Here is a 26,752-nt window from a genome sequence, read left to right on the forward strand (position 1 = left end):
AGTGTTAACTGGCATTTCTTATTTTTCCTCCCAAATTTATTCCCTCATTAAATTGCATCTAACTACCATCTGTCAGTCCTGCTAACCTATGGGACTGTTCAATTGGATAGATAAAAAGAATGCAGCAAATGTAGTTTTTATGAATTTCCATAAGCAGTTGGATAAGGTTTTCTCACAAGGTTTGTTCGAACAAGTCAGGCGTATGGTGTAAGAGGAAATGTAGTAGCACAATTGGTGGATAGACAAGAAATAAACAATTAGGATCAGATTGGAGAAAGGTTGGAAGTGATGTACTGAGAACAGGGTTCAGCACTGGGTCCACTTTTATTCGCAATAGATATAGATTTGCTGATGACAGAAAACCAGAAGAATGAAAGAAGTTTCAAGAATGTTTTTCACACAGCAGGTTATTTGGACATGGAATGCTTTTTTTCCAAGTTGCTATTGAGACAGAGACTATAACACCATAAAATAGTAAAGAAATAATTTAAAAAGAATATCAAACATGGGCCAGAATTTTACCTGCTCAAAACGGGAATCCTCTGAGGTAGCCGAGGCGAGAAATAGCAGGCGATGACGTTGGGTCAGGCCCCTGAAGTCATGACGCCCAGTCTCCATTTTATGTAGGTCGGACGGCAGGTGAGATCGAGGAGCCGATCGCTATCCACTTTGCAGTAATTCAGGGCCAGTTGAGGTAGTCTACATTCCAACTGACAGCCATTTTACGTAGGCTGTCATATTTTACGTCTGGCAAATGAGTCAACGGGGGAGTTGGGAACCCGACAGCTTTAAAAGAATGGCAACCAGTGTATCTGTGAAAGAGTTGGAGGTATTGGATTATTCATCAATCGCTGTTAGATTTTTGCATTGTTTTGAAGGTTGGGGCTGTTATTGCTGGTTCAACAGGGTTCACCCGAGTGATTGAAACTCCTGGTAGGGCCACAGCATCACTGATTTATTCTGCGTAGGGAAGGGAGGTTGTGAGTGCCGTCCTTGCAGCAGGCTGCAAATAGCTGTCCTCATAACATCTCTGGGACACTGCAGCCATAGGAATTGTCCACTCTGGAGGCGGCTCATCTAGTGAGGAAGACTACGCTACAAGGAGGGACAGCAGGGCAACTGGCCAGGGAAATCAGCAACCTGCTGGCCAAGTGCAGCCTGGTAATGGGGAGGGGCAGAAGGTCACAGAGTGTGCCAGGGACAACCGCCTGTGAGGAGACCAGTCTACCCAGCAGGCAGGGTCTATCGCTCGCAGTTGAGCTTTCTGTAAGAGCGCCAGTGCCGAAGAAGACTGTGCCTGTCCCGAGAGACTGTTACATCTCTGTGTGAGACGTTGGCAGTGATGTCGCTTTCAACTATGTGGGTGGTCATCCAACGCACTAAAGATCACAGTCGCTCTGAACTTATATGCATTAGGCTCCTTCCAGGCTTCCACAGGAGACTTGTGCAGAATCTCACAGTCATCAGCGTAGCACTGTATCAAGATGGTAACTGATGCCATATTCAGGTGTGCCAACCAGTTCATCAGATTCCAGATGGACTCTGCCAGTCAGGCCGAGAGAGCCAGAGGCTTCAGCGCCATCGCTGGATTCTCTATGGTTCAAGGTGTGATTGACTGCATACATGTTGCCATTAGGGCATCTACAGGTCAGTCAGGGGCCTTCATTAATCAAAAGAGATTTCACTCAATGAATGTGCAACTTGTCTGTAACCATCGTAAGGATATATTGCAGGTGTGTACTTGTTATCCAGGAAGCAGTCACTACGCATTCATTCTCAGGGACTCCCAGGTGCCAGCACTATACAGCCCTCCCGAGTGCCTGCAAGGATGGATCCATGGCAACAGGGGTTACCTGCTGAAGACATGGCTGATTGCACCTGTGAGGAACCCACGGAATGAAGCAGAGGAACGTTACAATGTGAACCATGTGACCATCAGTATTACCATTGAACAGCATATAGGTCTTCTGAAAGTGAGATTTAGGTGTCTGGATCGCTCAAGTGGTGCCCTGCAGTACTATCCAGCAAGGGTATCTCACATTGTTGGTCTTCTGCTGCGCCTTACAAAACCTGGCGCTGCAGAGCGGGGAGGCCCAGGAAGATGAGGACATTGTAAAGCGTGACGAATCCTCAGACAAGGATGGTGAAACATCTGAGGATGAGGGGGAGGGGGCGCAGCCACCTAAACAGCGGGAGTAGGGAGCTAGAGGTTTACGGGAGTTGATTGCAAGGGAGGCCTGGGAGGCTCTTTTTACTCAGGCGTTTCTCCTGAACGGAGACATGTCAGTCTGAAATGAGGCCTTTGCATCAGCCGGAAGCGCAGAAGCACTCACCTGCAGGTGGAAATCTCAGCTGCAATGGCCCACCTTTCCCCCAAATACCACAAGGCCCGAATGTGCCACCTCCCCAAGTCTCCATCTCATGCAGAACAACCAGATCAGCTAAAACAACAGCATTGACTTGTGACAGATGAAAATGCCGTGAAAAATTTAATAATTTTCCGTGAGGTATAACAGCAAATAAATATTTACTGATAACACCAGTGAGCCCGTAGTGCAGTTATTGTGGACGACCTCTCGCCACAGGCATGGCAGAGGCAGGTGACTGTTCAGGATGCCCTTGGCTTTGGCAGGCATCCTCTGCCTGCCCGAGGCCGTGCAGGCCCTGGAATGTTGAGGTGACCCTGAGCTGTCTCAGGACCACCCACAAATACCCTGGGATTATGAGGTGCTGATGTCACTGGCAGAGGGGACAAGGAGCTGCTGAATGAATCAAGAGTGTGCTGAGAGAAGCCCCCAGATGCATTCTGCTGTTGCTCCTCTGCCCTCTCGAGGCTCAGTTTGGCCTCCCTGCTGACCTCTGAGGGATGAGCAGCTTCCGGATGTGGCAGGAACTTCATCGACAGCTCACTAAGGCACTGCTCCATAGAGCTCACTTTCTCTGTAAGGTTCTGCAGGGCCTCCAGGATCAGGCCCTCCACAACAGCCACAAATCTGTCAATGGAGGAAGCCAAATGCACAGAGGACAGGGACTGTGCATTACTCATAGCCTGGATAGACATCTCCAAAGTCCGAGCCAGAGCATGCACCGTCTCTGATAACTCGGCCAGATCTCCACACACCGCACGCTGCACCTGCAGTATCTCCCACTGGATGGATGTCCTCAGCGGCTTATCATCAGCATGAGGCTCAGCACTGGCCTGGCCTCCCAGAATCCTCAGAATGTCAGAGGCATCGGCCGATACAGCCTCTGGCAGCTGGTCCAGCACTTGTACGGCACTGGCACCAGGTTGTGACCATGAACCCGAGGGTGCACACATTCCAACCAAGGTGACTGTATCTGATTGGCGCTTTGTGCAGGGAGAGGATGTGACTCTGAGGTCCCATCTTCCTCCTCAGAGGTGGACGGATGTGCCCCAGAGACACTGCCTGGCCGCTGCTATGTTTCACCTTCCGGGGAAAAACAGAATGATCAGTTGTGATCAACACTTCTGACTGAAGGACATGTCATTGACTATAGTGTGGCCAAGTGTGTGACTTTGAACTTACGAGCAACTTTTTTTGCATGATCCAAGCTGCCCACGCCCCCACCTCCCCCTTGATCACACTCTGGGGAACTCACCCTCCTGGCCAAGTGTTCCAGCCTCACTATCTGATACTGACCGTCCTCCGTCCTCCCCTACAAGCATCAATGCCTCCTCCTCCACTCTGGTGAGAAAGGCGAGGTTGGCCACCCCGCCACCGGTCCGAGCCCTCTCTCGGGAATTCTGTGCCCTCTTCTCCTACGGAGACATAAGGCAATTAGTTCAGTCCACCCAGTCAGATCACCCACTCATCCCTTGGGCTGAATGCTGCATCTGGAACCAATGCCATTGAAGTACACGGATGGCACACCTCTGGACCATTGTGTGTCTCAGATGTGCCCAGTATACGGTCCATGACAGGGCTGCAGCCATTCACTGCAGATGGACGGCTTCAACTTTGCAGCATCAACACCCATTGACCCTCCCGTATCAGTTAAAAACTGCGATGACTGTGGAATACCCCTTACCCTGGCAGAGCGCAGAAGCTCATTGACTCGCTTGCGGCACTGGAGCCATATCCTCCTCACAACCCTGCAGCTGCTAACCTTCTCTGCTACCTCCAGCCACGCCTTCTTGGTGACTTGGGGAGGCCTCCTACTTCCGTCCACTGGGAAGAGGAGCTCCCTCCTTGCCTCATCCGTCAGGAGGAGGACATTCAGGGAGTCTTCAGAGAATCTGGGTGATTTGCAGTTGCATCTGTCTGCCATTGCCACAAGCGGGTTCTAGTCTGTCTCAGGTATTGTCAGGCAAGCCCCCCCACCTGCCAAGAATGAGGAAAATTAATTTTGCCACATGAACATTGATTTTAAACTGCTGATGGTAAAGAAAGAATTTGCTTTAAAAAACAATTGGAGACTTTGGCTGGAGAGAGACTTTAGCATATCAACAGATAAGTACTTCAAAGGACAAAGGAGCTATTCCCTCCTCCAATTTAATCCACCATGGACTTTTGATTATCAGACGTTGAAGCATTCCAGGTTAACTACTAAGATGGCCGAATACACAGACAGACGTTGTCGGTCCAGTTTGGTCACATGACTGACTGACTGTTGGAATTTTTGAATTTGAGCTTCCAACAGAATCTTGAATGGGGATGGCTCCTGGACTGAGAACACCTCTCTCCTGTCTGCTCTCATCACACTCTCACCAGCTTCGGAAACCATTGAAGATATATGAACCCCAGAGAGAAAAGTCTCCTACAGTGAAGAAGATTTCAGAAGAATACTGGGCCCCAATGAAAAGTAAGAGCTGTCGACACTCAAGGACTGTACGGTCAGCTGGAAGCAGAGAAGCAATAACAAGAAACCCCTTTTAGAGACTGCCTGAAACCTCTCCATTTTATTTTTCTTCTCTTTTCTGTCTCTATTTGCATGTGCGTATCGTGTGTGCATGCTAGCATGGGCGCGGCGTGTATCCATAGGTGTTAACCAAATTAGAGTTTAAGGTTGAATACATTTTCTTTTCTTTAAACCTAAAGAAAACCTGGTGTGCTCATTTCTTTGCCTTATAATTGGAAAGCTGTGAACAAGGATTCACACAGGGGGAGCTCAAAACACAGTGTGTTCAAAATTAAACCCTGTTACAATAAGATCAGGTGAAGACAGTAAAAAACCCCAAGACACCTTTTTCACCTGGTCATAACAGAAATTTGGGTGCTAGTGTCTGGAATTTTACCCACAGACAAATGAGTGAAATTGGAAGTGGGAAGCCAAATTGTTCCCAATCAAAAAGAGAACATTTCAATACAGGTTTTCTTGTGCTTGTGTGTGATTGAATACTAATATGTCTGCAACTGAGTCGAGTAGCTGTCCAAGCCAGGGTGAAGTAACCTGGGATAAGTTAAAATCACTGTCTATGGAGGAGTTGAGGAAAATGGCTGAGCAGTGTGGGATCACTGTACATGGCAAGGCCAGGAAGTCTGAACTCCTAAGGATAGTGGCCAACCATTTTTCCCTTGAATCTGAAAAGAAACAGAAGCAGGGTTAGAAGTATACTCCGACAGGGTGTTGTTAGCAACGATACAATTAGAACAGAGGAAACTTGAATTAGAGAGAAAAGAGACGGAGAGGCAGGAGAAGGAGAAAGAAAGAGCCTTCCAAAAGGAACATGAAGAGAATGAAAGGCAGGACAGAAAGAGAGAAAGAATATTCTGGAAAGAATGCAAAGAAAGAGAGTTGAGGCGGCTTGAGTTAACTAGGGGGCGACAGAGCAACCCTAGTGAAAGCCTGGCCAATATGGAGGAGCATAATTCAGGGCTGGGTACAAGATTGCTAAAACTCACTCAGTTAATTCCAAAATTCAATGAAGAAGATGTGGAAATGTTTTTCGTGTCTTTCGAGAAACTGGCAAGGCAGCTAAAATGGCCAGCTGAGACCTGGTCTCTCTTATTGCAAAGCAAACTAACCAGAAAAGCCCCATGAGGTTTATTCCTTGTTGCCTGATGAGAGTTCATCAGATTATGAACTGACCAAAAATACTATCCTCGGGGCATATGAATTAGTACCCAAAGCCTATCACCATAACCTTAGAAGGCTCAAAAAGCAAGCCAATCAAACTTATCTGGAGTTTGAAAGAAGTAAGCAGCTGGCTTTTGACCGGTGGCCGAGGGCTTTAAAAATACAGCTGAGCTATGAGGCGCTCAGGGAGGTAATCCTGTTAGAGGAATTTAAAACTCTCTCCCATTATCAATAAAGACCCATGTGGAGGAGCAGCAGGTTCAGGGAGCCCAGCAAGCGGCCATTCTGGCCGATGAGTTTTCTTTAATTTATAAGTCAATTTCCCAGGGGAGAACCTTTCCTAATCACCCCCACAAATCCGAAAAGGACAAAGGGTGGGAAAGTGATATCCGCCCAGGCAGTACTGGAAGAGAAAGGAAAGCAGGAGACACAGAGGGCCCTCCTCCAGCCAAAAAGGACGGTGCTATGAGCAAGAGTGAGACCCAGAGACCTGTGTGCTTCCATTGTAATAAGACAGGGCATTTAAAAGCTGACTGCTGGAAACTAAAGGGGAAGTAGGGTTGATCAGGGCACAGCCGCTCAGTGAAGATAACGGCCTGATGGAAAACACAGAACAAGCTGTGGCTTTAACTGCAGTAAGAGTGCAACCCAGGGAGCTTACTATGGCCAGTGCAGGAAAAGTTAATATTATTCCTGAAGGTTATCAGGGTTTTGTGTCTGAAGTAAAAGTAACCCCATACCCCTCGAGTGGGGCAAGCAAGCCCACAGTAATTCTCAGGGAGACAGGGGCCACCAGATCCCTTTTACTGGGAAAAGGCTTGACCTTTCCCCCAGAGAGTGCAGTGAACACCAAAATGGTGGTGAATGTTATTGGAGGGCAGTGTATACCTGTACCTGTACACCGGGTGCACCTGGAGTGCGACCTAGTTTCAGGACCGGTGACCATAGGGATTGTGCCTGGTTTGCCTGTGGATGGGTTCGACCTGCTCCTAGGTAATGATCTGGCAGGGGTGAAGGTTGTAGCCCCCCCAGTAGTGAAAGAGGTCAGAGAGACAGGGCAGTGGCAGGAGACAGACCCCTGCAGAGTCCCTGAATGTGTAGTGGGTCAGGCCCTGATCAAACAGCTCCCCCAGAGGAGACTGCATTGGCACTGCAGGCAAATGACCATGAGGTCTGCCTGTCCGAGACTTTCTTTGGAAAGTTAAAAGACCCAGGGAATGAATTAAATAGATTATCCCTGGCTGAGGCTCAGCGAGCCAACCCAATATTACGAGAGTTAGCATAGGATGCCCAATCTGAAAGTGAAGCAGAGGGAGTCCCTGATTGCTACTATTTAAAGAATGAGGTACTGATGAGGAAATGAAGTTCTCCTCACAGACCTGAGAGCAAGGAGTAAACAGTAGTTCACCAGTTAGTGGTGCCACAGAAGTACCGGAGAGAAATATTAAGAAGCGCCCACTAGACAACAGTGGCTGTACATGCCGGTATACGAAAGACCAAAGCTTGCAAAAGACAGCAGTTTGACTGGCCAAAACTCCACAAAGATGTAGTAGAGTACTGCAGGAGTTGCCACATGTGCCAGGTTGAGGGGAAACCCCAACCTGCAGTGAAACGTGCACCCGTAAGTCCTGTACCAGTGTTAGGAGGACCCTCCAGCAGAGGGCTGGTGAACTGTAAGGGACCCCCGCCAAGAACAAAAGAGGACAGGCAAGCACACGGCTGTCAAAAGTTTAGAAAGAGAAGGGGAAAAAGTGACCAAGAGGGCAGGTTAAAGGAAGTCCAGGAAGGATCCCGGATGAAAACCCCTATTGTTCGATAAACTAACCCCGAAAAATGTAAATGCAGACTCTAGAAGCACCCCATCAGATGTGCAAACAGCATTTACAGGAACCTGCAGAGACAAATAAAGACCTCTAGGGGGCACAGAAACTGTGAGGGTGATGCCTCACCTAGTCAAAGTGTCACAGGAGCGTGCAGTCAAGTCTGCACAAATACCTGCAGGTAGGAGTATCCCAGAGAACAAAGGGGAGAGTGACAAAGAACCCTCCCCCTCAGTCAGAGGAAAAGGGAACCACCCATCCCCTGAAGTCAAAAGTCTTTGCATGACTCAGAGAGTTCAGGATAGACCCGCCCACTGCTAACTCTCCTGAGAAAAAAAAGGGGCTAATTAAAACAGCCCTGGCACCCAGAATAGACCATTTTTAATAGGCTTTAAGAATGAATGGAAATGAATAAGAGAAATGCATGATTTTTCTTTCTGTATATTATATTTCTCTCAAACCCTGTAATGAAATGCGCTGTTTTTTTCTTCAAATCACATTTCATTCCCCTGGGTGTGGTGGTGTCAGGCAAGCCCCCCACCTGCCAGGAATGAGGAAAATTAATTTCGCCACATGAACATTTATTTTAAACTGCTGATGGTGAAGAAAAAACTTGCTTGAAAAAACAATTGGAGACTTTGGCTGGAGACAAACATTAGCAGACCAACAGACAAGTACTCCAAAGGACAAAGGAGCTATTCCCAGCTCCAATTTAATCCACAATGGGCTTCTGATTACCAGACATTGAAGCATTCCAATACGACCAGGTGAAGACAGTAAAAGACCCCAAGACACCTTTCTCGCCTGGTTGTAACATTATATTGTTTACTGGAGGGGTCGCGCCTTTAATTCCTGTTTCACTCCTTTCACACTCAGCCAGTTCTATTCTTTCTTCTGATATGCTGCTCCTACTAATTTCGTCCTTGCTGCAGGTAAGCCTCTCAGAGCCACTGAGTTTGCCGAAAGCCCTTTTAAATAGCTTTTAGCACCTTCTTCCAGCTCCAGCCCCACCCCCGCTGACGCTCACCCTCCCGCCCGCACGTGCCCTTTTCTGTCATAAATACACTGCCGAGCCGCTAATTGGTCATTTAAGACTTGATCGCAGCGGCAGCTGAGCATGGAGCGGAAGCGAGTTCTGCATCTGCTTCCCCCTCTGGGACCAGTAAAATTCCAGCCATAGAAAGGAAAGTGACATAGGATTTAGAGTAGTTAGCTCCAGCTAAACAGCTAACACAGGCTCCAACACAATGGGATAAATACTTTCTGTGCTGTACTTTCTGTTATTCTAATTCATTCTGTGAATATCTTACCTTCCTGAGGGTGTTATTCCTCCTACAATTTCCAGATCTTTAAACCTTGGTGGCCCTTAATAACTAATTCTTGATTTACTTCATTTCTTTTGCTCTTGGTGGTATTTTTAACTCTAAGCACTGGCCATTCACCTTGATTTCTCCATACAAAAGTATGGGCTGAATTTTAGGTTGCTGCTACCGATTACGGCGGCAACCATAAAAAATGGCGGCCCGCACGCACGGGTTTTACTCCTCGGAGCTGCCACGATATTATAGGCGGTGGCTCATTTACATGGCCGGGGTGGACTGCCTCCCCCGATGATGTGAAGGGGGCAGGTGAGCCGTCTGCGACAACTGCGTTCTGCGCCACTGCGCAGGCGCTGGCGCCATTTTTAAAGGGTTTCCAGCCCTTACATTTAATTTAAATAGTTAAAGGGAAGGTTTAATAAAACTGATTTTAAAAAATGACATACAGATTTCCAGCCCCCCTCCCACCGCCCCCATTAACAATATACTCATTTATTGCCCTCTCCCTGTAAAAATACTACCTTGTGTACCTGACCTTCCCCCACCAAAGTTCACAAACTTTTAACTTTACCCCTTCCCATCATCCCCTCCACCAATCATCCCGGTGCAGGTTCATCCTGGACGGGGATCCAAAGGCGCAGCAGTGCTGGCCGTCGGGATGAAGATTGCAACAGGATTTCAGGAGGCGACGGGAATGTTATTAACTCAGATAAGTTAATGAATTTGAATATTTAAATTATGGTCCCATCGCCGAGCGTCAGTGGGGGGCCACCACAAGCCCTCACCGCCACCGGCAACATTGGGACGGGCCCTACCAGCTTCGAGGTTCATGGTGGGACTCATCCGGGGCAATCTTCATGCCCTCCCCCGCCACGGATCCTGATGTTGAGGCCTCTATAAAATCCAGCCCGATGACATTTGCTGATAGAAATAAAATAATTTTCTTAATGGCCATGATGCATCCACATTCTCTCCTACTTACAAATGAAATATTACTAGTCGTTGCTAGTCTCGTAGAGATATAAGGGCACAGTTGTTTTGAGTAAGGGAACCAAGACAGTGAAACCAGAATCAAGATCCAAGTATGGTTAGTCACATTTTTGTGAAAGGAGTGTGCTATTTCTATGTTATTGGCTTTCTGTCCAATTTTATTAGCATGGCCAACCACATGCTGAGTCGATTAACTATTATAGTTTGAAAACAAGCCAGCGTAAAGAAACAATTAATGATTTAATTTCTTCCTATTGTGAGTCCCATTAGTTTTAATAAGGCATGCTATCCATGTGGGTTATTACTAGTTATTCTTAATATCTACCCAAATTTTTTGTTCTATGAAAATGGCTGTATTCTGGACAATGTATTCTATCAGTGTCATTTTTTTTTTTATTTAGAGATACAGCACTGAAACAGGTCCTTCGGCCCACCGAGTCTGTGCTGACCAACAACCACTCATTTATACTAACCCTACAGTAATCCCATATTCCCTACCACCTACCTACACTAGGAGCAATTTACAGTGGCCAATTTACCTATCATCTGCAAGTCTTTGGCTGTGGGAGGAAACCCACACGGTCACAGGGAGAACTTGCAAACTCCGCACAGGCAGTACCCAGAATCGAACCCGGGTTCCTGGAGCTGTGAGGCTGCAGTGCTAACCACTGCACCACTGTCCTGCCCTTTCTTTTGGTTCTTCCATTAAAGTAACAATAGTGGTGAATTTAACCCACCCACCAAGCTAGAGCCTCACTAATATACAGAAGTTAGGGCCGCATTACGTTTGTGGACCCTGGTGGTATTTTAGGCACCCACCATGGCAGTGCTTCTCTAGGCCCTCAGGGAATGTCTTGGGCTCTACTGTCCTGGGCTCCTGGGCTCTTGATCCATTTCCACCTGCACAACTCTGCTGAATTACAACCCACCCACCCTGCACCAAGTGCCAGCAGATAATCTTCAGCATTTCAGTCAAAAACATTTTGAGTTAGCACATTGTGGCAATGGGGTAGGTTTTCAACTTAATGCCAGACATTACAGAAATTAACAAATCTAAATTTTTATTGATGACTATGGCAATGAAAATTGGACCATTTCGGTAACAGTTGGCCGATCTGCAACACCAGTTTTATGTTCAGGTGGTAAGTTGAAAATCTATCCCAATTCCCCAATTTTGTTTGCTCACTTTGAGCCCAATGGAGAAACATCAGGAAGGAAGCATTTTCACTCCCCCGATGATTGCTTTTAGAATGCACAAAATGTCCATTGGAGATACAGAGTTCATCTCCTTTCTTATTGCTGAGTGATGTTGGCAGTGTGAATACTGCATTGGTGCTGCCAACAGCAAGTTGTCAAGGGAAAATCATTATCAGTGTTTTATGTTCTGTCTATGTAGGGGGAGTAAAACAAATGAATAGAAATTTAAATCAGGCTGTATAAATCTGATTTAATTGTTTCGATTCACTTCTTGCTTACAACTGAAAGCACTAACTGAACATTGTCACATCACAGCAACATCAGCACACAAATCTATACAGGTTATTTGGTACATTTGAATTTAAACAGCTGCATTTTAGGTAATAAATTGCATTTTCTAATGTGTAAACAGACAACAATTGTTTGTAATTATGGAATAGTTTTGTAATTAATAAAGGCTATAATAATTAAGTGTATACTTGCATTTTACAATTGCTTGTACAGTATATTCTTTACAGTGAAGTTTCTGCATGCAGTTTTGCAATAGGTTTTATAGTCATTTATAAAATCAGAATATGAATGTGATATAATTGAAGTAGTTTCTGGTATACATAGTATAATCTAAATTGTTTACTTGTTCTAACCTTTTGTATCATAAATCCTTTTCTTTGAAAGCGGTGAATTTCTGCAGGGGTTCTTCCTTTAATGTGCTGTAACTTTAGCAGATTTAATGGCAGAAGAACACGAGAATTCTCTGTTGAAATTCACCCTAAGTTTGTATGATTGTGATATTACAGTACAGGGTAATGTAAGGTGTTGTTCCTGGTGCAAAGCTTTACTAGACTTAGGCATAAGACAGAGATACAGCTATAGCACGATAGCTTGATCTTCTCATCTGTGCTCACTGCTAGCAAAGCCCCACACAGTAGTGGAGACTTATAAAATTAACCATAATATATGCAGATATAATTAATGCTAAACATATGTACAGGCATAACAGGTAATTTTATTTAGCAAAGATATTCACAGTTATCGAGTAAAATATTGGAAGAGAGAAGTGGCTAGTGAGATGCATTAGTTTTAATTTTCCAAAATTCCCTAGTTTCGGGGAAGGTTCCATCAGATTGGAAAATAGCCAATGTAACTCCTTTATTCAAAAAGGGAGGGAGACAGAAAGCAGGAAACTACAGGCCAGTTAGCTTAACATCTGTCATAGGGTAAATGTTAGAAGCTATTATTAAAGACAGGCTAGTAGGGCATTTAGAAAAAATCAAGGTAATCAGGCAGAGTCAACATGGTTTTGTGAAAGGGAAATCATGTTTAACCAATTTATTGGAGTTCTTTGAAGAAGTAAGATGTGCTATGGATAATGGAGAACTAGTGGAATACTGTACTTAGATTTCCAGAAGGCATTTGATAAGGTGCCACATCAAAGGTTATTGCGGAAAATATAAGCTCATGGTGTAAGGGGTAACATTTTGGAATGGATAGAAGATTGGCTAGCTAACAGGAAACAGAGAGTCGGCATAAATGGGTCATTTTCTGGTTGGCAAGATGTAATGAGTGGTGTGCCACAGGGATCAGTGCTGGGGCCTCAACTTCTTACAATTTATATAAATGACTTGGATGAAGGGACCAAAGGTATGATGCTAAATTTGTTGATGACACAAAGATAGGTAGGAAAGTAAGGTGTGAAGAAGCCATAAAGGGGCTACAAAGGGATATAGATAGGTTAAGTGAGTGGCCAAAAATCTGGCAAATGGAGTATAATGTGGGAAAATGTGAAATTGTCCATTTTAGCAGGAAAAATAAAAAAGAAGCATATTATCTAAATGGTGAGAGATTGCAAAGCTCTGAGATGCAGAGGGATCTGGGTGTCCTAGTGCATGAATCGCAAAAGGTTAGTATGCAGGTACAGCACATAATTCGGAAAGCTAATAGAATTAGAATTAGAATTAGAACATTACAGCGCAGTACAGGCCCTTCGGCCCTCGATGTTGCGCCGACCTGTGAAACCATCTGACCTACACTATTCCATTTTCATCCATATGTCTATCCAATGACCACTTAAATGCCCTTAAATTTGGCGAGTCTACTACTGTTGCAGGCAGGGCGTTCCACGCCCCTACTACTCTCTGAGTAAAGAAACTACCTCTAACATCTGTCCTATATCTATCACCCCTCAACTTAAAGCTATGTCCCCTCGTGTTTGCCATCACCATCCGAGGAAAAAGACTCTCACTATCCACCCTATCTAACCCTCTGATTATCTTATATGTCTCTATTAAGTCACCTCTCCTCCTCCTTCTCTCCAACGAAAACAACCTCAAGTCCCTCAGCCTTTCCTCGTAAGACCTTCCCTCCATACCACGCAACATCCTAGTAAATCTCCTCTGCACCCTTTCCAAAGCTTCCACATCCTTCCTATAATGCGGTGACCAGAACTGCACGCAATACTCCAGGTGCGGCCTCACCAGAGTTTTGTACAACTGCAGCATGACCTCGTGGCTCCGAAACACGATCCCCCTACTAATAAAAGCTAACACACCATATGCCTTCTTAACAGCCCTATTAACCTGGGTAGCAACTTTCAGGGATTTATGTACCTGGACACCAAGATCTCTCTGCTCATCTACACTACCAAGAATCTTCCCATTAGCCCAGTACTCTGCAGTGCTGTTACTCCTTCCAAAGTGAATCACCTCACACTTATCCGCATTAAACTCCATTTGCCATCTCTCAGCCCAGCTCTGCAGCCTGTCTATGTCCCTCTGTAACCGACAACATCCTTTAGCACTATCCACAACTCCACCGACCTTCGCGTCATCCGCAAATTTACTAACCCACCCTTCTACACCCTCATCCAGGTCATTTATAAAAATGACAAACAGCATTGGCCCCAAAACAGATCCTTGCGGTACACCGCTAGTAACTAAACTCCAGGATGAACATTTGCCATCAACCACCACCCTCTGTCTTCTTTCAGCTAGCCAATTTCTGATCCAAAGGTCTAAATCACCTTCAACCCCATACTTCTGTATTTTCTGCAATAGCCGACCATGGGGAACCTTATCAAACGCCTTACTGAAATCCATATACACCACATCCACTGCTTTACCTTCATCCACCTGTTTGGTCACCTTCTCGAAAAACTCAATAAGGTTTGTGAGGCACGACCTACCCGTCACAAAACCGTGCTGACTATCGCTGATGAACTTATTCTTTTCAAGATGATTATAAATCCTGTCTCTTATAACCTTTTCCAACATTTTACCCACAACCGAAGTAAGGCTCACAGGTCTATAATTACCAGGGCTGTCTCTACTCCCCTTCTTGAACAAGGGGACAACATTTGCTAATAAATGTTATCATTTATTGCGAGGGGAATTGAATACAAAAGTAGGGAGGTAATGCTTCAACTATGCAGGGCATTGGTGAGAACACATCTGTAGTACTGTGTACAGTATTGATCTCCTTATTAAAGAAAGGATGTAAATGCATTGAAAGTAGTTCAGAAAAGGTTTACTAAGCTAATACCTGGAATGGACTGCTTATCTTATGAGGAAAGGTTGGACAGGCTAGGTTTGTATCCGCTGGAGTTTAGAAGAGTAAGAGGCGACTTGATTGAAACATGTAAGATTCTGAGGGGTCTTGACAGGGTGGAAGTGGAAAGGCTGTTTCCTTTTGTGGGAGAATCTAGAACTGGGGTCACTGTTTAAAAATAAGGAGTCGCCCATTTAAGATAGAGATGAGGAGCAATTTTTTCTCTCAGGGTTGTAAGTCTTTGAAACTCTCTTCCTCAAAAGGCGGTGGAAGCAGAGTCTTTGACTATTTTTAAGGCAGAGGTAGATAGATTCTTGATAAGCAAGGGGATAAAAGGTTATTGGGGATAGGCGGGAATGTGGAGTTGAGGATACTATCAGATCAGCCATGATCTTATTGAATGGTGGAGCAGGCCCGAGGGGCCGAGTGGACAACTTTGGCTCCTAATTCGTTTTTTGGAGAAAATCCATAGGGTTAGGGGTTTGTATTTTGGCATTAGTGCCAAGATACACCTTTATGGGACCTCTGCCACTGACCCAAAGAAACCATGCAGGATCTGGGAGGGGTCCCTTTATTTTCATGGCATTCAATTGATTTTATTTATTTTATTTACATCTGATGTGCCCAGCCATCAAAGTGACCACACAATGTGGCTGGTCAGCCGGGGATCAGGATTGGATTCTTCCCTCTAAAGACTTAGAAATTATGCCATCGGTCATCTTTCTAAGAAGACCATTGAAGAGCTTTAAAAAAAAATTCCACTTGGCTGAAATCTTTGGGGTCTAATCCAAGCTCTGGGGTTCACAACTGTCATTCAGTGGCTGGGTCCCTCTAATGTCACAGATACTGGAACTGGGTCTCTCATTTCTGTACCAGTGGTCTTGTAAGGTACAGGCAGAGGCTTTCCCCCCCCACATGAGGTCCCGCAGAATCCTCAATTCAAGGCTAGGAACTTTCATGTCAAGGTCCCAGCCTAACCTGCTGACCCTTCTGGCATTTTCACAATGGACATATCACAAAGTTATGACTCCTGGATTTAAATGTACAATAAACTTACTTTAAGATCATCTTACTTTATCTCAAAATATCTAAAACTGCCTGTTATTCACAGACATTTTTCCTATCCTAAACAAGATTTACATTTGCATTGCACAAATAAAATATTTGGTCACTTAATTACTTTGGTTAAGTAAACAGGCCAACTGTGTGGATTGCATTATTAACTTTAAGTACTAAAAAATTGCCAGCATTCGCCAGAGCTGGCGGGCAGCCATAAAGACAGGGCTAAATTGTGGCGAGTCGAAGAGACTTAGTAGTTGGCAGGAAAAAAGACAGAGGCGCAAGGGGAGAGCCAACTGTGCAACAGCCCCAACAAACAAATTTCTCTGCAGCACCTGTGGAAGAGCCTGTCACTCCAGAATTGGCCTTTATAGCCACTCCAGGCGCTGCTTCACAAACCACTGACCACCTCCAGGCGCGTATCCATTGTCTCTCGAGATAAGGAGGCCCAAAAGAAAAGAAAGAAAGAAAAAACTAAAAAAGTATAATAAATGCATAATAATCTACATTTCTGGAGTCTGTAATTAGAAAAGGGCAAAAGTATAATTCTGCTAATCAAGGATGGCTGAATAAATTCACTATTATATGTGTGACAATCAATATGGTAAATCAAATTGAAATCCTTCTCCAGTAACCATAGTAATTAACTCATAAAATACAGAACGAATGTGATGAAATATAATGAAAATAGCATACAATAAGGATGGGCATGCTTGCACTGAGTGTTAAGAAGGGAGTTTGGTAAGTGAGTGAATTTTAAGGGTTAATTTCTCAAGACGAGTTTTTGTTTTGTTTACATCCAGCAATTAATTGAAATTCCTGTTTCTGTTAAGAGGTAAGTTAGGTTTCTTGCACTTTTAAACAGGGGCATACTAACACTCTGAGAGCTGCAGTAGCTTATTAAGTAGGTAGCTAGCTTAAGCTGGTTTCTGAGCTTTAGCAGAGCTCTAGCAAAGCTGACACGGCATTGTCTTCAGAGTATATATTCAGGGGACTCTGTGCTGCTGATCTGCATTGAGTGCTGCTGGAGGGCACAGAGTATGAAGAAGGGAGTTTGGTAATTGAGGGAGTTTGGTAAGGAGGGGAACTATAAATTAAGAAAAAAATATATTTGATTGCACAGAGTATAAAGTGCGAGTTTAGTGCATGAGGGAGGGGCTCCTTTCTTTCTTTCTTTCTTCTACCTTTTTTCAGCCTACAGGATCTGCCTCTCTCTTCGGTATAGGGGAAGAAGGTGATTGGTGAGTAACTGGTAAGTTCTTTTACTTCTCATTATAATAAAAAGTTTTGAAAGTTCCGTTATGGCAGAACAGCTCTGCCAAGTGGAATGTACGTCCTGCGGTATGTGGGAAATCATGGACACACCATGTGTCCTAGACAAACACATCTGCACGAAGTGTCACCGGCTGCAGAAGCTTGAGCTCCGGGTTTCGGAACTCAAGCGGCGGCTGGAGTCACTGTTGTGCATCCGCAAGGCAGAGAACTATGTGGATAGCATGTTTAGGAAGGTGGTCATACGCAGATTAGGAGCATGCAGGCAGAGAGGGAATGGGTAACCGCCAGGCAGTGTAAGAGAACCAGGCAGGCAGTGCAGGAGTCCCCTGAGTCTATCTTGCTTACTAATCAGTTTTCCATTTTGGATTCTGGTGAGGGCGATGGTTCCTCGGAGGAATGCAGCCAGAGCAAAGTCTGTGGCACCATGGGTGGCTCCGCTGCACAGGAGGGTAGGAAGAAGAGTGGAAGAGCAATAGTGATAGGGGATTCGATAGTCAGGGGATTAGACTGGCGTTTCTGCAGCAGTAAACATGACTCCAGGATGGTGTGTTGCCTCCTTGGTGCCAGGGTCAAGGAGCAGCTGCAGTACATCCTTCTGAGGTCGTGGTCCACATTGGTATCAATTACATAAGTAGGAAGAGGGATGAGGTCCTGAAAGCAGATTTTAGGGAATTAGAAAGGAAATTAAAAAGCAGGACCTCCAAAGCAGTAATCGAAAGATTACTCCCAGTGCCACATGCCAGTGAGCATAGGAATAGGAGGATTGATCGATTGAACACGTGGCTGGAGAATTGGTGTAGGAGGGAGGGCATCGAATTTCTGAGGCATTGGGACTGCTTCTGGGACAGGTGGGACCTGTACAAGATGGACAGGCTACACCTTAACAGGACCAGAATGAACATCCTTTCAGGGAGATTTGCTAGTGCTGTTGAGAAGGGTTTAAACTAGCTTGTCGGGGGATGGGAAACTGAGGAGTAGCTCAAATTGCAAGGAAGTAAAGCTGGTAACAGGAGGTAGAAAAGTAGCAAGTGACATTAGAAGGCAGGCGAAATAAAGGCAAGCATCAATTAGGCTTAGAATGCAGAATGTCAAGAAGACAAGGTTAAGGGTACTCTACCTGAATGCACGCAGCATTCGCAACAAGATAGATGACTTAAAAGGCCCAAATAGAGGTAAATGGGTATGATCTAATTGCCATAACAGAACATAAGAACATAAGAAATAGGAGCAGGAGTATACCATTCAGCCCCTCAAGGCTGCTCCACCATTCAATACGATCATGGCTGATCATGGCTACAGGGTGACCAAGACTGGGAACTGAATATTCAAGGATATGTGACATTTCGGAAGGACAGGCAGAAAGGAAAAGGAGCTGGTGTTGTGCTGATAATAAGGGATGGGATCAGTACATTAGTAAGGGAGGATCTCAGAAGAACAAAATGTGGAATCTTGGGTGGAGCTAAGAAACAGCAAGGGACAACAAACATTGGTAGGAGTTGTTTATAGGCCACTAAACAGTAGTGGTAGTGTGGGGCATGGCATTAATCAAGAGATTAGAAAAGCATGTAGCAAGGGTAATACAGTAATCATGGGTGACTTCAATCTGCAAATACATACGAATTAGGAGCAGGAGTAGGCCACTCGGCCTACTCTGCCATTCAATAAGTTCATGGCTGAACTGATTTCTCCACATTACCACCTACCTCCAATAACCTTTCACCCCTTTGCTGATCAAGAATCTTATCTACCTCTGCCTTAAAAATATTCAAAGACTCTGCTTCTACTACCTTTTGAGGAAGAGAGTTCCAAAGACTCATGACCCACTGAGAGAAAACATTTCTCCTCATCTCTGTCTTAAATGGGCGACCCCTTATTTTTAAACAGTGACCTCTGGTTCTAGATTCTCCCAAAAGGGGAAACATCCTTTCCACATCCACCCTGTCAAGATCACTCAGGATCTTATATGTTTCAATCAAGTCGCCTCTTACTCTTCAAAATTCCAGTGGATACAAGTCTAGTCTGTCCAATCTTTCCTCATAAGATAGCCTGCCCATTCCAGCTATCAGTCTAGTGAACCTTCTTTGAACCGCTTCCAACGCATTTACATCCTTCCTTAAATAAGGAGACCAATACTGTGCACAGTACTCCAGATGTGGTCTCACCAATGCCCTGCATAAGCTGGAGCATAACCTCCCTATTTTTGTATTCAATTCCCCTCGCGATAAACAATAACATTCTATTAGCTTTCCTAGTTACGTGCTGTATCTGCATACTAACCTTTTGCGATTCATGCACTAGAACACTCAGATCCCTCTGCATCTCAGAGCTCTGCAATCTCTCACCATTTAGATAATATGCTTCTTTGTTATTCTTCCTGCTAAAGTGGAAATCTTCACATTTTTCCTCCTTATACTCCATCTGCCAGATTTTTGCCCACTCACTTAACTTATCTCTATCCCTTTGTAGCCTCCTTATGTGCTTTTCACAACCTACGTTCCTACCTATCTTTGTATCATCAGCAAATTTAGCAACTATACCTTTGGTCCCTTCACCTAAGTCATTTATAGACTGGATAAACCTATTGAGCACTAATGCTGTGGAGGATGAGTTTCTGGAGTGTGTTGGGGATGGTTTTCTAGAGCACTATGTTGAGGAACTAACTCGAAAACAGGCTATTTTAGATCTAATATTATGTAATGCGAAAGGGCTTAATTAATAATCTTATTATAAAAGAACCATTACGGATGAGTGACCATAATATGATCAAATTTTACAATATGTTTGTAAGTGAGGTAGTTCAATCTGAAGTTAGGGTATTAAATTAGAACAAAGGAAATATTGAAGGTATGAGGAGCAAATTGGCTAAGGTGGATTGGGAAAATACATTAAAAAGTATGACAGTACAGAGACAAAGGATAGTCTTCAAAGAAATATTACATTGTTTACAGCAACTATACATTCCTTCAAGGCACAATAAAACCCAAAAGTAAAGGCAGTCAATCGTGGATAACACAAGAAGTTAAGGATTGTATAAGATTAAAAGAAAAGGCCTATAAAGTTGCCATAAATAGTAGTAAACCTGAGGATTGGGAGGATTTCAGAATACAGCAAAGGAGGATGAAGAAACTGATAAAGAAAGGGAGAATAGAATATGAATGTAAGCTAGCAAAAAATATAAAACAGACTGTAAAAGCTTTTATAGGTACATAAAAAGGAGACTTTTGGATAAGATAAATGTGGGTCCATTACAGGCAGAGTCAGGAGAATTTAAAATGGGGAATAGAGAAATGGCAGAGAAACTAAATGATTACTTTGTGTCTGTCTTCACTGAGGAAGATACAAGAAATCTCCCAGAATTAGAGATCCAAGGGATTAGGGAAAATGAGGAATTGAAGGAAATTAGTATTAGTAAGAAGGTTGTATTGGAGAAATTAATGAGGCTGAAAGTTGATAAGTCCCCAGGACCCGATAATCTACATCCCAGAGTGTTGAAAGAGGTAGCTATGGAGATAATGGATGCATTGGTGATCATCGTCTAAAATTCTATAGATTCTGGAGCAGTTCCTGTAGATTGGAAGGTAGCAAATGTCATCCCACCATTTAAGAAGGGAGGGAGAGAGAAAACAGGGAATTACAGACCTGTTAGCCTTACATCAGTTGTTGGGAAAATGCTGGTATCTATTCTAAAGGATGTGATAAATGGACACTTGGATAATAATGATCTGATTGGGCATAGTCAACATTGATTTCTGAATGGGAAATCATGTTTGACAAACCTGTTGGAGTTTTTTGAGGATGTTAGTAACAGAATTGATAAAGATGAGTCAGTGCTCATGGTATAGTTGGATTTTCAAAAGGCCTTTGATAAAGCCCCCCTCAGGAGGTTAGTTAGCAAAATTAAAGCACATGGGATAGGAGGTAATATACTGGCATGAATTAAAGATTGGTTAATAGGCAGAAAACAGAGAGTAAGAAAAAACGGGTCATTCTCATGTTGGCAGGCTGTGACTAGTGGGGTACAGCAGCGATCAGTGCTTGGGCCCCAGCTGTTCACAATATATATCAATGATTTGGATGTGGGGACCAAATATAGTATTTTCCAAGTTCGTGGATGATACAAAACTAGGTGGGAATGTGTGTTGTGAGGAAGATGCAAAGTGGCTTCAAGAGGATTTGGAAAGACTTAGTGAGTGGGCAAGAACATGGCAGATGGAATATAAAGTGGAAAAATGCGAGGTTATCCATTTTGGTAGGAGGAATAGATGTGCTGAGTATTTCTTAAATGTAAGAGATTAGTAAGTGTAGATGTACAAAGAGACCTGGGTGTCCTTGTCAATAAGTCACTGAAAGCTAACATGCAGGTGCAGCAAGTAATTAAAAAGGCTAATGGTATGTTAGCCTTTATCATAAGCAGATTTGAGTACAGGAGTAGTGAAGTCTTGCTTCAATTGTGTAGAAACTTGGTTAGACCTTACCTGAAGTACTCTGTGCAGTTTTGATCCTCTTACCTTATGAAGGATATTATTGCCATAGAGGGAGTGAAGGTTCACCAGACTTGTTCCTGGGATGGCGGGACTGTCCTATGAAGAGAGATTGGGGAAACCAGGCCTGTATTCTCTAGAGTTTTGAAGAATGAGAGATGATCTCATTGAAACCTACAAAATACTTAAAGGGATAGGCATGTTAGATGCAGCTAAGATGTTTCCCCTGGTTGGGGAGTCTAGAACCAGGGGACATAATTTCAAAATAAAGGGGAAGCCACTTAGGACAGAGATGAGGAGAAATTTCTTTGCTGAGAGCGTTGTGAATCTTTGGAATTCTCTACTCCAGAGGGCTGTGGAAGCTCAGTCATTGAGTATCTTTAAAGCAGAGATTTACAGATTTCTAAATGTCAATGACATAAGGGTATATGGGAATAGTGTGGGGAAAAGGCATTGAAGTGGATGATCAGCCATGATCATATTGAATGGCAGAGCAGGCTCCATGGGCTGAGTGGCCTACTCCTGCTCCTATGTTACTATGTTTGTAATGTTTGTTATTGTCAATATATTGTTATTACCCGCATGCCATTTTCACCAAAAAATGCTGAAATCATATGTACATAGAAACATAGAAAAATAGGAGCAGGAGTAGGCGTTTTGGCCCTTCAGGCCTGCGCCACCATTCAATACGATCATGGCTGATCATCCAAACTCAGTACACTGTTCCTGCTTTCTCCCCATATCCCTTGATCCCTCTAGCCCTAAGAACTAACTCTAATATCTAACTCTTTCTTGAAGATCTTTAATGATTTGGTCTCAACTGCTTTCTGTGGTAGAGAATTCCACTGGTTCACCACTCTCTGGGTGAAGAAATCCCTCCTCATCTCAGTCCTAAATAGCTTACCCCTTATTCTTAGACTGTGATCCCTGGTCCTGGACTCCCCTGCCATCGGGAACATCCTTCCTGCATCTAGTCTGTCCAGTCCTGTTAGAATTTTGAAGGTTTCTATGAGATCCCCTCTCATTCTTCTAAACGCTAGCGAATACAAGCCTAATCGACCCAATCTCTCTTCATGCGTCAGTCCTGCCATCCCAGGAATCAGTCTGGTGAACCTTCACTGCACTTCCTCCGTAGCAAGAACATCCTTCCTCAGATAAGGAGACCAAAACTGCACACAATACTCCAGATGTGGTCTCACCAAGGCCTTGTATAATTGCAGCAAGACATCCTTGCTCCTGTACTCGAATCCTCTCACTATGAAGGCCAACATACCATTTGCCTTCTTAACTGCCTGCTGCACCTGCATGCTTACTTTCAGAGACTGGTGCACAAGGACACCCAGGTCTCGCTGCACCTCCCCCTTTCCCAATCTATCGCCATTTAGATAATAATCTGCCTTTCTGTTTTTGCCACCAAAGTGGATAACCTCACATTTATCCACATTATACTACATCTGTCATGTATTTGCCCCCTCACTCAACCTGTCCAAATCACACTGGAGCTTCTCTGCATCCTCCTCACAGCGCACACTCCCACCCAGCTTTGTGTCATCTGCAAACTTGGATATATTACATTTAATTCTCTCATCTATATAATTAATATATATTGTGAACAGCTGGAGTTCTAGCACTGATCCCTGCGGTACCCCACTAGTCACTGCCTGCCACTCGGAAAAAGACCTGTTTATTCCTACTCTTTGTTTCCTGTCTGCCAACCAGTTCTCGATCAATGTGCTTTAATTTTGCACGCTAATCTCTTATGTGGGACCTTATCGAAAGCCTTCTGAAAGTCCAAATGCACCACATTCACTGGTTCTCCCTTATCTATTCTACGAGTTACATCCTCAAAATATTCCAGTAGATTTGTCAAGCATGATTTCCCTTTCATAAATCTATGCTTTCTTTGTCCAATCCTGTCATTGTTTTTCAAGTGCTCTACTATTGCATCTTTTATAATCGACTCCAGCATTTTCCCCACTACTGATGTCAGGCTAACTGGTCTATAATTCCCTGTTTTCTCTCTACCTCCTTTTTAAATAGTGGGGTTCCATTAGCTACCCTCCAATCCGTTGGAACTGTTCGAGAGTCTATCGAATTTTGAAAAATGACCAGCAATGCATCTAGGGCCACTTCCTTAAATACTTTGGGATGTAGATTATCAGGCCCTGGGGATTTATGGCCTTCAATCCCATTAATTTCCCTAACACCATTTCCCTACTAATACATCAAAGAAGAAGGATGAATACTGTGGTCAAGATATTAAAATGTTGGTTTCTATTTGCCAGAACAACTGAACTGCTGAATTAATAAACTGTAAGAAAACTATTTATTCCCTATTTACCTGAATTTTGAACATAAACATTATGAAAGGGAGTGGTAAGATTACCAGAACTGTTCAACAGTGGTGAAATTTCAAAAATAAAGTAAATATTCTCTTTGAATTATTTGACAGTTATGTATAGTGTTGATGGGTCTTAGGTTTCCAGCTAAGAGCTGCTCTCTCAGCTCCTCATCATGTAAATAAAATTGTCTTGATACTGTACAAAGAATGGTCTCTTAAGGTATCAGAGAAACTAGAGGAAAAACGATGGATTTGATCTTGATTTCCTTTCCTATGGTGAGGCTATAAGTTCATGCATTTTTTACTACTACGATGTACCTACTATTCTGAACATAAATTGATTGACATTAACAGGAATACACAATTGATGTGTTCTTTCGGCAAAGTTGGAAAGATGAAAGGCTTAAGTTTAAGGGTCCAATGAACATTCTTCGATTGAACAACCTGATGGCCAGTAAGATATGGACACCTGACACATTCTTTTATAATGGCAAGAAGTCAGTGGCACATAACATGACCATGCCAAACAAGCTGCTACGAATCCAAGATGATGGGACACTTCTTTATACAATGAGGTAAAACGTTCAATATTAAAAGCTGCAATAGCTATTTCTGCAACTTTTCCATTTGGTAGGGTAGTGTCATGTGTCCCTAACATGAAACTCATGTGAATACAGAAAAATGCATAAGGTATAGAAACGGGTTTTAAATAAATTAAACATTTAGAATATTCTGTTGTCTCTCCACAGTGGGTCATGTAGTTAGATAAAGGTTACAAAATCTAATTGTGTATTGTTTCTTAAGTCACCTAATTGCAGCAAAGATCATTGCCATAGTCCTGGTAATGGTAAGAATAATGTTTGAAGTTCACTAACATATCAATCATTTGAATACAAAACAGGCACAAATATGAGGGCAAGGAAGATTCACATGACAGCTGTAAAGAAGACGTTGTAGCTGACCAACTATATGCACTTATCTTTCATACCTAGTCCTTTTATTCTTTTTATTCATCCTTTTAAATCTGTAGCCGAGAAATTGGTCCAGCTACTGTCACTGCTAAGGTTCCAGTATGGTGCACAGGAAACATACACACTATTTCACTCAGAAATGCACTACCTGCCATTTTTGAATTAGGATACAGTTGGTAACCCCTTTTCCTATGCAAATAAACCTGTTTAAGACCCCTCTCTAAGATTGGTGTACCCTTAGACATTGCACGCAGGGAATCCAGACCTCAGGTCACCAATTAGACCCAACCAAGAAGCTAAGTAACTTAGCTGGGCCTGAAACTAATCACCGCTATTCCCACCCCCATCGCCATCACTCCCTTTCCCATTGCCGCCGGCCCCCATCTCTCTTTGAAAGAGCTATCCAGTTCGTCCTGATCTGATTCCTGATCCACCGGATTCCCGACTATGAACCCAGACGCAACCCATGGACCCACTTACCTCAGGGCTGCTGTGATGCTAGCAGTGGCACGAGCCTGGACTCATCTCCATTATAACGAGGTTGTGGCTCAATATGGTGGGAGCTTTGGGCTTCAGCATTCAAAGGCAGGAAATAACATCTGGATTCTCTGCACACCTAAAAATGAGCCTGGCCAAATTTCTAGTGCTGTCTCTTTGTTCTCAGTGTATGGTTTTGCCCCCTAGTACAAGTTCAGGAGACATTTTTGCTAGTACCACTCGAGTAAATTGTAAGGAAAGCATGAATCATAGAATCAGTCATGCAGCACAGAAGGAGGTCATTTGGACCATCATGTTTGGCTCTTTGAAAGAGCTATCCACTTAGTCCTACTCCCCTGCTCTTTCCCCATAACGCAGCAACTATTTCTTTTTCAATTATTTATCCAATTCCCTTTTGAATGTTATTATTGAATCGGATTTCCCACTCTTTCAGGTATAGCAACTCACTGCAATATTTTTTTCCCTCATGTCACCTCTGAGCCTTTTGCTAATTATCTTAAATCTGTGTCCTCCAATTACTGACCCTTCTGCCTTTGGAAACAGTTTCTCCTTATTTACTCTTATCAAAACTCGTCATGCTTTTGAACACCTCTGTCAAATCTGCCCTTAACCTTCTCTGCTGTAAGAAGAAAAACCCTAGTTTCTCCAGTCTCTCCACATAACTGAAGTCTTTCATACCTGGTATCATTCTGGTAAATCTTTTCGGCATCGGCTCCAAGGCTTTGGCATCCTTCCTAAAGTATGGTGCTCAGAATCGGCCACAATACCTAACCAGTGTTTTATAAAGATTTACTATAACTGCCTTGCTTTTGTACTCAATGCCTCTATTTATAAAGCAAAGAATCCCCTATGCCTTTTTGACAGCTGCTTTAACTTGTCCTGCCACTTTCAACGACTTGTGTATGTACACCTCTGTCCTGCACCCCTTTTAAAATTGTACCATATAGTTTGTATTGCTTCTGCTCATTTTTCCTAACAAAATGAGTCACTTCACGTTACTCTGCATTAATTTTCACCTGCCATGTATCTTCCCATTTCACCAGTCTGTTCATGTTCTCCTGAAGCCTGTTACTATCCTTCTCACTGTTTACTACATTTCTGAGTTTCATACCACCATCAGAATATGTGGTTATTTTGTTTTGAAGTAAAGTTGAGTTATGTGAAATGATCCATTTACATGAAAAGCATCAACATGCTTTAGTATCAAAGTTGGAGGACT

General features: G+C 43.6%; 1 protein-coding gene across 1 annotated transcript in view; it reads left to right on the forward strand.

Annotated features, from left to right (window-relative positions):
• The window catches only part of LOC137372287 (gamma-aminobutyric acid receptor subunit alpha-2-like), a 449,916-nt gene that overhangs the window by 292,269 nt on the left and 130,895 nt on the right, over positions 1-26,752 (forward strand). The window contains exon 5 of the mRNA XM_068036058.1: positions 24,419-24,639. Within this exon, the coding sequence (XP_067892159.1) occupies positions 24,419-24,639 (221 nt within the window). The remainder of the gene's footprint in view (positions 1-24,418; positions 24,640-26,752) is intronic.

This window comes from Heterodontus francisci, chromosome 1 (assembly GCF_036365525.1).
Source record: "Heterodontus francisci isolate sHetFra1 chromosome 1, sHetFra1.hap1, whole genome shotgun sequence".
Lineage (NCBI taxonomy): Eukaryota > Metazoa > Chordata > Chondrichthyes > Heterodontiformes > Heterodontidae > Heterodontus > Heterodontus francisci.